This window comes from Xiphophorus hellerii, chromosome 22, assembly GCF_003331165.1.
Source record: "Xiphophorus hellerii strain 12219 chromosome 22, Xiphophorus_hellerii-4.1, whole genome shotgun sequence".
Lineage (NCBI taxonomy): Eukaryota > Metazoa > Chordata > Actinopteri > Cyprinodontiformes > Poeciliidae > Xiphophorus > Xiphophorus hellerii.
In genome coordinates, this window is record NC_045693.1 from 9,162,944 (window position 1) to 9,178,468 (window position 15,525).

Sequence of the window (15,525 nt, forward strand, 5' to 3'; positions counted from 1 at the left end):
ATAAGTATTACGACGCCTTGCTTTTATTGTGTCCATTTCTTTGTATGAAGAACAAGAACGAGAAAATTAACTGATTTATTGACACTGCCTTTAAAAACTCTAAATAAATTCTGCTTTGAACAAGAAAAAAATTAGAACAATCCAACCTTTAATTTAATACTTGTAGAGTTTTGGTGGGAGTGGGACTCTGTTAAAGAGCATGTGTTATGCAAAATTCACATTTAGCACCATTTTGTATTTACATTTGGGTTTCTACTGATTCTAAAAACAAGTTCTTAAAAAATAAATAAACCTTCAGCCATGTTTTGCCATTAAGTTGATTCTTTTTGGCACCTGGAAAATGAGTTGTTTCAAAAACACCTGGAATGTAACGTCACCTAGCAACCCCAACGAAGCCCAGACCATTTCCCACTTGTGAAAAATTTCTTTATATATATAGATATACATATAAAACATGACAAAGGATTACTTATAAAAGAATATTTAAAAAATATTAATACAATCTTTCTGTTGTATAAATTCAGTTATTATTCCATGAAAAAGAAGTAAACAGCTGAAATCTGCTGTTTTTATATCTACTAGGTGTTTATTATGAAGATTTTCATAAAATAATTCAGATTTATCATAGCAACAAACAATCTAAAATTAGTTATGCTATTTCCTGCCTACTGTTGGTTTCATTAGAGCATCAATAAATATGAAAATATGATGATTAGTGATTTTGTGACTTGATAAACGATTGAGATTGGGAAAATACGCCATGTACCATCCGTGGTGCTGTGGGCTGGTTCTCTTAAAAGTTGATAACGGTCCAAAATAAACAACTAAAATCCACCTAAAAGTGGACACAAAATCCGCTTTCTTTCTCAGCCACCTGATCCCGACTTACATCCAGGTGAGCTGAAGAGAAAAAAGACATCAATTAACATGCACTCAGGTTAAATGTTGGATTTATTTTAAGGCTTGTTACGCATCTCTGCCAAGGGGGAGATATCAACAAATGCATGATTAAAATCTAGTTATTAATCCATGTGAAGAGAGCCGTCGTTAAAACTGGGTGAGGCCCGTCAGCTGCTGCGGGGAGGACCCGGTGATGTCAAAGCTGATGTAAAAATGAAACGGGGAAGCCTGCAGATCTCTGCCGCCTTCTGGAGCGGTAAATCAGGGAGGGGGAACAACAAACCCGTCCGCTTCTAATTAGAGTAGCAGGCGGTGCGTTTAGGGCCAGTTTGTCCACTGGAAACGCTCCGTCGCTGCTGCAGCAGCTCCTGGTCCGCGGATCTTGCAGCCTGTGCATCACAGATCTCTCCGTCACACCGAGGTTTCCCCCCTCTGCTGCATGCGTAACATCTCTCCGGGTCCAGCCGTGGAGCGCACCGACACCTGACCGCTCGGATCGCATCAGAACCCGCTCGGATTTTCCTCCTTCAGATCAGAAGCGAGGCTGGGATTTCCTCCTATCGTTTCATTTTTTTTATTATTCCTACACATCCTCCTCCTCCTCCTCTTCTTCTTCTTCTTCTCCTTCTTCTGTGTGTGTGTGTTGGGTGGAGTCAACCCGGAATTCTCCAAATTGGAAAAGCATTGGCACGTCTCAGGTAGGAAGCCTGATTTAATGTCTGCTTATAGTCGAGCATTTTAGTCCTTAAATCCAGATTTTTGAATCTGATTCGTAGCGTGGGCTTTTCAGGTCCAAGCAGGGCCGCAGCTCTGTTTTTGTCTCCTTAGAAATAAGGAGAGGCGCCCGCGTCTCGTTTTGACAGATTTGACTCTACAATCAGCATCGGTGCGTTTGGATAAAACGACACACAGGCGATCAGAGGCTGAAATCCAGTCGGATGAAGCCTCACGATGCGCGGATTGAGGGGGAATCTGTAGGCCTGGTAGCTTCGTGCGAGGGTGTGTGATTAGAAGCTGCAAATTGATCACAAATACAAAAAAAAAAAAGGCGATGCATTAGAAATGAAACACTCTATCTCCCATCTGCTTTATTATCTCTGACTTATCTCGGTTTGATACGATGGAAGTGAAGCACAAATAAAGGCAGGATGCATCCGGCTGCACCACACGTTGGTGGAAGGCTTCATGTCTTCATCCTTATGAAACACATCTGTGGTTTGGTGCCTCCTCCTCTCCCTGCTGCTGCTGCTGCTGCCAAACTGGGCCAAATCAGCGCTGAGGGGGGTCAAAACCAGAGCAAGTCTTGGTCACTGCTTGTCAAATGTGGTGACTGGAGGTGGGCAGAGTATCCAAACATTGTACTCAAGTAACTACTTCAACATATTTGTACTCAAGTAAGAGTAGAAAGGAGCCATCCAAGACTTAAAATAAGAGTTAAAACTTGTGTACCGAGTAACCAATCAAAACGTAAGTGAATTAATATTTAAAAATTACATAAACAGATGGATCAAAATAGAAAGTTATGTGGAAAATTTGGTGTTTTAAAGACCAAGTGGAAAGTAATTTTTGTAAATAACATAATTATATAAAACCAGAAACAAAGAGATGGAAAAACAGTATTTTTTTCCCCTTTTTATTTCTTTCCCAGATCAAACTTCTGTCTCGTTTTATGTGTCTGGACTGTTTGTTTATAACAGCCCTCAGCTTTTATAAACAAACTATTTATAGAGCTGACAATAAATCTAATCAGTCTAATTACAAAATAACAGAACGAGGCAAACATTTTTCCAAAGCAATTTCTTTCAATACAAAAAGCTTATGAAATTGTGGTGTGTGTCCGGTAAATGTTTGGCTAAAACAAGTTTGTTCTTCATTCAGTGGAGTTACTCACAGTGGGTAGAAGATCAAGAAATTTCACTCAAGTAAAAGTCACATTACTTCATAATAAAGTTGCTCATACAAAAGTAAAAAATGCATCATAGTAAAATTACGCTAAAAAGTATTTTTTTCCCCCCAAAAAGTGAATCAAGTAAATGTAACTCTGATTCACACTCTTTGATTTTTTTAAAAAAAAAAAGCTTTTTATCATTTTAGGCCAAGAAAGAAGATTAATTGTTTTCAGATTTTTTTTTTTAACAAAACAACTCAAGCTTAGTCAGATTGGATGAATAAAGTCAGTGAACATCAGTTGTTAAAATTAGTCAGAGATTCTCAATAGAATCCAGGTCTGGACTTTGACTAGGCCATGCTAACACACAAGTAACCTCTCCATTGCAGTTCTAGTTGTAAGTTTAGGGGAAATCTAACAGGTTTTCTTCCAGTATTGCTCTTTGTTTAATCCATAACATATTTTATTTAATTTTGCTTATTCATGTTTTTATTTTTATATTTAGTTTTTAAGTTTTATTTTTCTCTACTGTCTCTTGGTTTGATTTGAATTTGATTTGTGGAGCCTTGAGGATTATTATATGTTTTTACAGTGTATGTTTGCATGTATGCTTATGCTTTGTACCACTGCAAAACTATTCTACCTGACAAATTATAAATAAATACAAATAAATAAAGTAGACCAACCTATCCATCTTTACATAAACTCTGAACAGGTTTCCTGTTCTCACTGAAGATAAAGCAGACCACAGCATAATGCCACAACCGCCATGTTTCACTGTGGAGATGATGTGTTCAGAGTGATGTGCAGTGTTTTGCAGTTTTGGTTCATGCTAAGTGTTTTGGATAAAGATGTTTTTAGGGGTATCAGATTAAAGGAGGCTGAATTTCAATAAACTGTCAAATTTTTGCTTCTACAAAAATGTTAAAACCAGGTTTTCTTTCCTGGTTCAGAATTATTTGTTAGCAGAACAGGTGGGGCAGCTGCATTAAGGCATGTTTTAAAGGGACCTATGATGGAAAATTAATATTTTTGCATGTTTTTGTACTTCCATTTGGGTATCAACTGCTTCTAAAAACAACCCAGAGGCTTAAAAATAACTATCCCACTGTTTTTTGGCAATCAGTTCATATTTTTTGGTGTCTGGAAAACTATCCGATTCAAAAACCTTGTGATTGTTGAATCACATTCCAATCCGCTGTTACCTAGCAACCCCAAAGTCCAGCTCATCACCTAGCAACCAAAGTTGAGCTCCAGCACGTTTGGATGCTATATGTGCTGTACAATGGCTGCTGGAAACGATAAGTGTTTTGCTGCTTTCTTACCATTCAGAAACCACTTGATGGATTCTTCTTGGTTGTGCGGGAGGCTCCACTTCTGCTTTTCAAAGATGTGGGTGTTCATCTGTTTGCAGCCATTTTTATGTGCTGCGTTGAGCTGGGGGTCGTGGCCAGCAGCCCCTTAGTTTGATTTAAAGTGACAAGAAGCCCTAAAACAGCTCAAAAAGGCAGAAGTGAGCAGACTGAAATTTCATAATCTAAGAATGATTTTGTGCAAAAAAATGTAATGAGCATGTTTTGTGTAGACCAAAACACAAAACCTATTCTAAACTGTTCACGGAAGCATAATAGGTCATCTTTAAGAGAAAGCTAGGCAAAGAGTGGACAGATTTTCTCCAATTGAGGCAGGTTTGCGAACGTTACAAGATGAAATACTTTAAATACTTTACATAAGTGGCGAACACTTAAAATTTAGCTGCTCAAAAATAATCTGCACTGCACAAAATCTCTTCTCCAAGACGAATAAACAGGCTTGTAGGAACGAACTGCTGGAGACGTGGCAGAGTTTCCTGCTCACTTTCTTTTCTACCTCTGCTGTCTGTCACAGGCACACCATGAAGGACAGCATCGCCAACAACAGCACAGCCAGCATCTCCCAGGCCAGGAAAGCAGTGGAGCAGCTGAAGATGGAGGCCTGCATGGACAGGATAAAGGTACACTGGTTGTGTTTGGGTTCAGGTTCAGCATTTGTGCAGGTTTTTCTCTTCTTGGTTCAGATGCATGAAAGTCCTCTTGCACACCAAGTGTTAAAAATGGTCTAGATTTGTATCTGATACTAATTGTAAGCATAGTGCACTATAATACACTCGAGTTATCATGTTGTCATTTTATGAGAGATTATCTAAAAAGAATAGCCGTTTGCAGAATTGTTGACTTTGCAGAAATCAAGTGGTGACAGTAGAGAGAAACAAAAGTAAAAAGCCAGTCAGAATGCAACCATTTGCAAGCAGCTAGATAAACTCTGCAGTAATGGACGAGTACTGCGCTCCACTTAACCACAAAGAAAAAAACAGTCAAAGAGATACGGCTAACCATGCAATCACTAAACAAGAAATACTTATTATGGAAAGAAAGTAAATAACATCAGACAGGAAAGACACTTAGCTACTTACACAATCAATGGACAGGAAGTACTTTTTATTTAAAGAAAAGTTTAGAAAGTACACAAAGTTAACAGCAGCAATAGCTCTACAAATGACTTTGACCAGGAGAAGTTCAGAAAAGTTACTCTAATACCTGATTATTAAAGCTAAATATTTGTTTTGCACTCAATTGAATACATTTTTAATGAGATGTTTGTGCTATTCACCATCTGTCAGGTTAAAACTGTGGGAACTTGCAGAACAACAAACAGTTTTATTCTTAACTCTGCTCCAATTTTGCTTTATTTAACATCAATTAGCCACTTTAATCAGACATTTGAATCACTAAGAGAAACTTTTGATTTATCCTAACACTCTAAGATATTCTTTTGTTGATTCCAATTTCATTGTGTTATTTCTCTTTCTAGTATATATAATAATGAAGGTGCTGAAGGAAAATTCAGTTATTTGAATAACTTTTTTTGAGTTTAAACGATTAACTGGACCAGTATTGAGAGAGGTTGCCTTGAAAAAATGGTTGCAGTGTTACTAATGAAAGCGTAAGTTTGCTCTCTGACTGAAGGTAAACACTAATATTGGTTGCCAGGCGGGGACATTTTCATATCTAATCGCAGACACATTCTGCGCACATATGTCGATTTGTTTACACGTCTGAAGCTGTGGGTTGCTCCTCAGTTGGTTGGTCTGCAGACGCTGATGCCTACAAGTTTCCAGATTGCATGATGACAAGATTCACACTGTTCAGTTGTACCTGCCATATGGAGAGCTGAAAGAGCAAAGACCTGTGAGTCTCAGTCTTCTCCATGTTTGGATTTCCATAAAATGAAGCACAAGCACGATGTTTTTAGGTTTTAGTGGCAAAACTACTCAAGCTCCTTTTAGCTCTGCCTTTATCAGGATCTATAATTTGCAGTATTCTTCCCATAAGCACAAAACTGATAATATATCTGTTCTCTCTCTACAGTCAGTATCTGCTAAACCCATCCTAAACACCTGTACCGCTTTTTACCGATATCGTTTTAGACTACATTTCATGTGGCAAAGAATATTTAGCCTGTCAACAACATGACTATCAAGACCAAAATCACTTCCTCTAAAGCAGATGAATGTTTTTTAATTACATAACGCGTGCCACATTACATTTTCTTTAGGTAGAATATTGCTACTAGTTGAGTCTGTTCCCCTCTTCATTTTCATTTTGTATTCATTTTACCATTTTGTTCATTTTACTTTGTACATGTAAATATTAGTTTACTTAAATATGGAGGTCGGCAATAATAAAAATGCTTAATTCTTCTTTATAAGTTATCATCCATAATTTGTACCTGCTTTATGCGGAAAGGTTGGAGCTTTTATTCTTTACATCCCTCTGCTATTCTTCAACTTCAAATTAATTATAGTAGTAGTAAAAACAATATGAGTATTGAAGTGTGAGGAACAATTAAGAAGTGGTTACAGAAATGTACTATGTATATATAATGTTGAACATTGCGTATGTCTTTGTAAATGTGTCATTTTAGTTTAATAGTTTTATGATTTGTAAATATTTAGATTTTCCGCTATTCCGCTATTTTTGGTGTTATTTGTAAAGTTGCACAGTCAGAAATCAACACTAATAATTTGGTTTATTCAACCTTTCAAAGAGAAAAAAAGTCAGAGTTCCAAACTAAATATTTAATTCACAAACTAAATATTTAATTTACAAACTAAATATTAATAAATATTTAGTGAGGAAGGTTATATAATTAGTTATTGATAGTAAACAAAAAACAGGACCAACAGTATGACAGGAAATGTAATTTTTTCTATTTTCTCCACTGTTTGGTTCATGAGATCATGAATAAATATGAGAAAAATAGAAAATATTATTAAATGATGTTACAGGGTAAAGTTTTTTAAGTCAAGAAACCAGTTTAAAATATTAACGTTTTTCAAGAACAAAACATTTGTATCATGTAGACACAGTCATACAGTTACCTATAAAAGGAGTAATAAATAGTTTTTTTTTTTGTTGTTATCACAATAGTATTACAAAATATTAAATCATATCGATGCTGAAAATATTGAAATTGAAATGCACACTTTTTCCAAACTACTTCCAGCACCATTTTTTTTTTTTTTGTTGGTATTTTCTGTTGGGATCAATTTGGGTTCTCCTCATTTTGTTTTTCCAAAGTGAAAAGTTCCCACTTGAAGGAAAAACACATAAATGCGTGCACCGCAGTAGGGTTTTTTTTTTATTTCCCTCTTTAAAGTTAAGGTCAGTCTCATAACTGTGACATTTGAAATTTTGGTTTATTAGATAGAAGGTCTTAACATGTGTTATAAAGAGCTTGTTGTGCAGCTGAAATGACCGTGTCATCATTGTCGTTCAGAAGCTCCTCATGTGCTCCAGGAGTCGTTTCCTCTCTTCCCTGAGGCTGACGGTGCAAACAGCGTTCCCTTTGAGCCAGGACAACATCCACAACTGTTTACAAAAACAACAACAATATGAGTAGATATGAGGAATAGATCTGAACTTTTGCTAGACATGTGCATCAAATGAAAATGAAGTGTTGATTAGACGCTGACGTGACTGTCGCCTGCCGGCTTGTTGAACCAGCTGCTTGTTTTGTCGTATTTTCACACATTGTGTTCGTGCCTGAAGTGAGTTCCTGAATGAATTTGCACAACTGTGGTGAAGCTATTGGATTGTAGCTGAAAAACATTTTGGTGAACCAAATTTAACAATGTTTTTCCATTTGGTTGCAGAAGTAAAAATGGATGCTAACGATGAACGTAACGTAGCACAGAGCAACATGGGTACACAAGAGTGATTGGCAGCACTAAGACCCTCCTCCTAATACAAATATGTGAATAACATGTATTTTTATTACAAAAGTTTCATACTGCAGCTTTAATAAGTCTATGTGTACATAACCTTCAACCTGCAGGAGCATATCACCACTACAGTCTTCACACTTGAGTTTCTTCAGCAAAATCCTCAATTTTTACATCTTTGTTCCTCCGTAAAAACATAAAAATTACAGATTTTTACAACGAGAGTTTTGGTTTTCTCTTAAACTTAAGTAAGAGATCTGCTGAGAGGAGGTTGGTATCAGTGGAAGGAGCAGGGATCACCACTTTCTCATTAATTGCTCAGCCAGCCAAAGAAATGTGATCAGTGCTAATTAGAAGGACTCTCCCTCCATCATGGGGCTGAAGTGTAATTACAATCAGTCTGGGCCTAATGACACCCTCAGTGCAGTACCACTTTTCCTCCTGTGGGGCTCCTGCTCTCTGCAGTTTATATAATTACTGCATTTAGTTTCATTATGAAAATAATTGGGTTGTTCTTTTGGAGACGACTTTGTTAAAGTTCCACTTTGTGAAGGACTGAGCAGAGGGTTGTTCAGAAAGTAGACAGACGGCGTCTTCGGCTTTATAGCTTTAGCTTAGAAATTCTTTATTGTCACGTTAAGCAATTGTACCCTATCCTCACACAAGTATAATTTGTGATTTTTGAGCTTTTTTAGCTGCAGAGAAGTTGCAAACAGATCGCAGGTGTACCATTGCAGACAGAAATAAAATGAAGTAGATCATCTGGAAGAAACTAGCGACGGTACTGTAGTTAGAGCAGAAAAAAATAAAACAGAAGTGTGCAGAGTTTTAGCCATGCGTGACGATGATGCAGCTCTTGCAATCTGCTTCTTTGCAGTGAAATCTGTTTGGCTACCCAGTGGTAATTTGATGCCAGCAGCACTTTTCAAATCATTGGGACGATGAGATCTTCACTGGTGGGCTGAGTCGCTTCTACAGTGGCTTTTAAAACTGTACAAACTCCTGGTAACATTCCAGGTTTTTAAGTGTTATACATTTTGAACCATCATATCTGTGACTTACCTCCCATAAAACCAAACATTTGTGAGTTTCTAAGAACATGATTAGAAAGTTTTCAGTTTTGAAAAATTTAATAAACAGAAAAAACATGTCTGAATTTCACATAAACTCCTTCCTACTCCTAAAAGCTGTTAAACGTTTTCATGCAACTTTTTGGGGGGTTGAAAGAGTCTGTTTGCTTTCCGTTTTATAAAAAAAAGTATTGCGCTGTTTAAGTTCATAGTTCTGGCATAAATGTAATATCACTTCTGGACCGGATCACTGAAGAGCAATTCAACATCCATAAATACCAAAGTAAGAGAGCGTGCACTGATCGACGCAAGGCGAACTGGTAAAACGTTTATGGTCTACGAGGATGGAGATTAAAAAAAATCAATTAATCATTAAATAGATACAGAAACACTTCTTGTTTTCTTAAATGTCTAGCTTTGCTTAAGCGATGAACATATTTGTCTAAAGTAAACATCTCTTCTGCTGCTTCTAGTAAATCCATCTTTTATTAAGCAGGATTTAAGCATGAATCATGTCCGACTTCTCATTAACCAGCTTTAATCTCATCCCAGAAATTCTTCATAAACAAACATCCATCATATTTATTATGTTTCCGTCAACATTTAGAGCTGGAAGATAAACAAAGGGAACTCAGGCAGAGAAAACCGGGAACTTCAGACTTTGTTCTGATCTAATTTAGCTCATCTAGTTATGACTCTGTGTACGGATGCAGGATTTTAGTTTTTCAGAAAACAATACCAGCACACAAATAGATTTTTTGCTGTAAGATTGATGTATTTTGCATGACAGAAACAATAAGGTTTCTTTCTTTCATTTCAACTGTACATGTTGCAAAACTTCTTCAAATCGCTCAGATTTGAGAACATCTCATCCACAGACATCTTATGGGTTTTTCTGTAATGTGGTTCTGAAAACAGTTTTACTTTTTCCTCCCATGAAGTCGTTTTATGGAAGATTTAGATGCATGCTTGTTCTCAGAATAATGCTGAAAAATACATTTCTTCTTGATATTTAGATACTTGAAGTTTTTGGGTCAAAACTAAACAGAATAAAGAGAAAAGAAAATGTTAATTTGTCACAGTCGCATGTTTACCATATGAAATAAAAGAGATCCTATTTGCTAATTATGTTGAGCTTAGTTGGAGAAAACAGAAAAAGGAATAGGATTTATATCACTTTGAAATTGCTTATTTATTCAGCCTAGCTTAATAAACTTAGTGAAAGCAGATTTAGCTGCACCAAAGTCTGCTTTTGAGTAAAATTCACTGGACAGATCTGTTCCTCTTTACTATGAAATTAAAGAAAATTAAAAAAGTGTAATTTACTGAAAGATAATTATTTTGTGTTAATTAATATTTTATATTTATTTTGTCCTATTGATTTTATTCAAAAGTAAAAAGCCTCAATGGCCAAGTTTTTATCATTCCTGAATTCCAGTCAGGGGCCGCACAAAATCAATCCAAGTCCCTCAAATGGCCCCTACGCCGCACTTTGGACACCCTACCTTGACAAATTACACATTGTGTACTAAAAGTAAATGCGTCTCTTTAAATCAGCGTCTTTAAGTCAGAAGATTTGTCTGACATGCAGATGCACATAAAATGATTCCTTAACATTTAGAGAAAACATCAACAGTGGCTCTATTGATTTCTGAAGTCGGAACCGTTGCTGATCATATTTTTGGCTTTGTGCTGCATCGTTGTCGAAGCGAGTGCTTCACATGGCCGGATGATGAGCGTTGTGTGATGCATTCTCCCCTGAGAGCAGCAGTGGGTGAGGTGAAGTGGCAGGCGGGAGATCAGATGGCTCTCTGCTCCGTGCGGATCCCCGGGCCCCGGCCGTCCCTCTGCTGCAGCTGCTCCTCTGCTCTCCATTTGCCTCCCCTCCTGTAACTCCCACTCCGCTCCCGAGTGGAAGCTTGCGCTCACATACAGTCTGGCTGTACTGTAAAAAGATCAGGCCTACAACTAACGATTAGCTTACTAATCGATTATTCTGACAATTAATTGATAAATGGGATAAAAAAGGCACATTTTACAGATTTTTCCTTTAACCACTTTAAGGAGCTGGTGTGTGTAACTTTTATAAAACTGTCACCATGTTGTGACTGTTTGTTATGAGAGATAATCTGTGAAAATATCGATTTCCTCCCTGAGCTTCTGTTGGTTCTGGATCTGTCTGATTTTTTTCAATCAGGCCTGTTGCAGTAATCAATGCGACTAACGATAAGCGCATTGATGAGTTTCTGTAGATCTTGTTGGGATGTTAGTCCTTTAGCCCTTTTAAATGTTCTTCGGGTGATAGAAGACTGACTTTGTAACCGTCTTTATGTGACTCTGAAGGTTCAGTTCTGTGTTTTTCAATATAGTTTAGTTTTATTTTGTCTAATTCGGTTAATTGTAATTAATTTTTAGAATGTGTTAATTACATATTGTTTTGTTTCCGTTAGTTATAATATCATGTTTTAGTTTTTTCATACTTTGGTTAATTTTTAGGTGCAGAAAAAGGTCAAAGTATCGTATTGTAACTAGGTAATGAATACTCAACAAAAAATAAGATTTTCAAAACATTTATTCAATTATTGTTGAACAACAAACTGACTGGTGTTTTCTGTTGCCAGGAGGAAAATGAAGTGCCGTAATTTGCTGATACAAACTGTTTATGTGTGCAGTTCGAAAGGCTAATAAGTAGATTAATTAAGTCTGTAATTTCAGTATCTTTTAGTTAGTTTAATAAACACACAATATAGTTCCAGTTAGTTGTAGTTTTTCTCCATTCATTACCGTTTTTATTTATTTCCATTAGCTTTGAAGATGTTCCATAAGAGCAGATCTAATCAGTGTAGCTCTATGGCTTTATTATTTATTTTACATTATATTTAGAATTTCTAACTTCTAACTAACCATTAGAAAGAAGGTTTGTTGCAGTTTATTTTTTACATGTTTGACCAACCTAGTCAACATGATGATTTTTAAACTTTTTAAAAAAAAAATAGGCTGTAATTCTCCTGAACAAATTCAAGTTTTGTTGTTTTTACATGTTTGACCAAACTTTTGAAGCTATTTACGTGTGCTGCAGAGTAATCAAATAAATCTGCAATTCAGTACATTTATGCCTCAGTTTAAAAAAAGGAACATTTTAAGTCAATCGGCCAGAGTTGTGTGCTAACTAGTTACATTCACTCTATTACATTTACTTGAGTAACCTTTTTTTTTACAAAAAAAAAAGAAAACTTTTAGGAGTATTTTTACTATGCTGTACTTTTTACTTTTACTTGAGTAAATTTATCATAAAGTATTTCTACTCTTAGTTGAATAAAACTTCTGGATTTTCTACCCAGTGAATGAAAAACAAACATTTTTAAAACTAGAAATTCACCAGACACAGACTCACACCTGCAGTTTTTGCTAAAGATTTTGATCAAGTTTTTTATTGAAAGAAACTGATTTGGAAAAATTGTCTTTTTTCTGATTTTGCTACGTATATTTTGGTCCTTAAAATACTAAAATTTCCATTTAACTTCGTATTTTGGTACGTCTGATGATGAAATTTTCAAAAATTAAATGACTGATATTTTGATCAGACCTTTTACTAAATACTGTTTACTTTTACTTGAATAATTTCTTGGATGGATACTTTTACTTTTACTTGAATAAAAATATGAGGAAGTAGTGCTTTGGGTATTCTACTCACCTCTTGTATCGTCTGATACTAAACCTCAGATATCTGTTTTTGTATCAGAAGTGAAAAAAGTGGATCATTTTAACTGTCTACTTGACAGTTAAAATGTCAAATAGAAGATGGATTTCTGTAAATATGAAAACTCTTAAAAGTTTGACGAGCATCTGTACATCTGTACATCCACACCCCAGGTCTCCAAAGCAGCTGCAGACCTGATGGCGTACTGCGACGCCCACACACGCGAGGACCCCCTCATCGTTCCCGTCCCCGCCTCTGAGAACCCGTTCCGGGAGAAGAAGTTCTTCTGCAACATCCTCTGATGAGCCATCGCCGCCGCCGCAGCAGCCGCTACGAGTGCAGGCTTGGCGTTGCCTGGCTTCTCCGTCTTCACCACACCTGAAGCTATTGGCCATCAAAGGCGTTGAGTTGAGTTTTGCCTGGTGGACACTCTGTTGTTGCTGGTCAGCTCTGTCTTAGTGGCTGAGGGTTTTGGGGGAGTCAGCCACCGAACTGGCAACCCAGTGAGCGTTACCATGTCTTGTTAAATAGGTTTGTTATTGCTTTGTTGTTAGAGAACAGCCTTGCTCAGTGCTTAATGAGATGAAAGATGTGTTTTTTTTCTTTTTCTTTTTGAATTTTCTTGTGCTGGATCGTAACTTGCCTCAGGAAACAGAAAATTTGCCCAGTGTTGAAACTTCTACATCATGTTTTCCCCTTTTACTTTATCCAGAGCAAAGTTTTCAAAGTTTTTAATTAAATTTCCAAAGAGTGGTGCAGTTTGATTTTATAGCAACATTGAAATTTAATTTGATGCCTCCTTTTAAGCTGATAGGAGTCTCAGAAAAATTCACTTTCTTTTTTGGAGCCTCAAGCTGGCAAAAAGCAACTTCAAATTTCATTTAAAATCTAGATTTGACTTGGACTCATGGACCGGGACTCAAGTCTGATTGGGATTCTTTATAATCAGAGGTTAAAACAATCTGATATGACTGCAGCTCTGACACATAATACATCGTATTTGCATAATATTCCTATGAAAACATTAGCTTGATTTATTAGCTTTGGCAGACCTTCACTCTAGCCACTTCCTGCTTATCAAAATAAAAGTATTTCCATTACTTTCATTCAAAAATGTCAAAATACTTTCTTATCTACTCTTTCCACAGTGCCCCAGGCATAATGTTGTAATTTATACCTTACTTTGGAGCATATTTACCTGTTAGGCTTTACAAAACGGTTCTAAATAATTCAAATTGAGGTGGAGAAAAACTTGTAACCCCCAAATAGTTCAGTATAGAGTTAATGAGTTCATGTCTTTAATGCAGGGATTGACTAAATAAAAGCATATGGTTTTATTCATTCACAAATTAAACATTTTTAAAGACAAGAGACCTGACGAACACTCTTCCTGTGACGATGTGAGACCTCATGTAGACATAAATTCTAAAAACTTGACTTAAACTCAAACCAAATCTGTTAGACTTGGTTTGATTGGGAAGCAAAAACCCAACATTTGTTACATTTTTGTTGATATTGTATAACTAAGTTCATCACCATAATAATGACCACACAGGTGTCTCTCCAGCTGAATGAATATCATATTAAACATCATGTACTTGATGAAAAAATGACTTTAGTTATGAATTGAGAGAAACAACATCTGCACTTCACCCGTCAGGATTCGCCGAAAGCACAAAGAAACAGTTTCTTGTAATAAATCATTTAATTTGCACTGACAATAAGAGAGAGAAGGCTGCAGATCAATTCTGTTGCAAGTAATTGGATTGAATCTATTTATTAAAGGGCGCAATGACAACAATCAGGTGACTTTTTCAAGATTATCACAACAAGCAAATTATTCATTTGCTTTGGTGTTTTCTTTGATTTGCTTCCAGTTTATTTTATCCCCTACAAATAAGAGACATTATGAGGTCGTGTAGCTCCCGACTGGAGTATTATCTTTCAATTTGCAGGAGGAGTTTTCCTCCCTGTTTATTTTCTGGGCCTGTTTCCTGAGACTGGTTACTTTTGTTTATTATTATTTTTGCCTGTCCAATAGAGTGAATGGCACGGCCTTTGACATTAATGCCGGACCAGAGGCCTGCATGTTTCTCCGCTCCTCCTCTTTTTGACAGCTGCCTCTCTTTCCGAGGGACTGTCGGTCTTTTAGAGTGTACAGTATGTTAACAGTGCCAATTTCTGTGAGAGCAGCGTGATTCTCACCCTGCAGGCCCTGCAGCCCTTTCTTTCCCTTTTGTTCGTTTCGGCGGAGAAAGCACACTGTCGAAACGTTTCCTTTACATGGTAGTTGAATAGCATTTGCGAATTTTTACAATAACTTGTTATGATCGTTAATATTATTGTTATTATCAGTAGTAATATTGAATATTTGTTGCACAGCACTGACAGGTACATGACGTGTAGTGCTACTATAAGCTTGTATGAAGAAACAATTGTTTATAAATCATTGCAATTATTGATACTATCTCTGTATTTTTTAAGAACAACAATAAGGGTTGTTTACACGATATGATCCCTTTAGTGGTTCAGGCCTTTTTTTTTGCCTCATTTCTGTAAAATTGAGAGAAATTTCCTCCCTCCTGTTACTTGAATTTTACCTTCAACATACGAATCACACCCCTGATACAGGTTGTGTTTACGGTTTTATTTCATGTGAAGATGGTGCCAAATCTACAACAAAGATTAAAACATCTAAAGATGA

General features: G+C 36.5%; 1 protein-coding gene across 1 annotated transcript; it reads left to right on the forward strand.

Annotated features, from left to right (window-relative positions):
* The first annotated feature begins 941 nt into the window (after positions 1 to 941).
* On the forward strand, positions 942 to 15,525 carry gng4 (G protein subunit gamma 4). The gene is made up of 3 exons (XM_032553633.1): positions 942 to 1,598; positions 4,676 to 4,781; positions 12,995 to 15,525. The coding sequence occupies exons 2-3, from the start codon at positions 4,683 to 4,685 to the stop codon at positions 13,121 to 13,123; spliced, it is 228 nt and encodes a 75-aa protein (XP_032409524.1). The 5' UTR covers positions 942 to 1,598; positions 4,676 to 4,682; the 3' UTR covers positions 13,124 to 15,525.

Excerpts from the sequence above, each read along its gene's own strand:
- gng4 (XM_032553633.1), top strand. The coding sequence starts at position 4,683 with ATGAAGGACAGCATCGCCAACAACAGCACAGCCAGCATCTCCCAGGCC. Across the intron at positions 4,782-12,994 it reads CCTGCATGGACAGGATAAAG|GTCTCCAAAGCAGCTGCAGA; the intron begins GTACACTGGTTG and ends TCCACACCCCAG.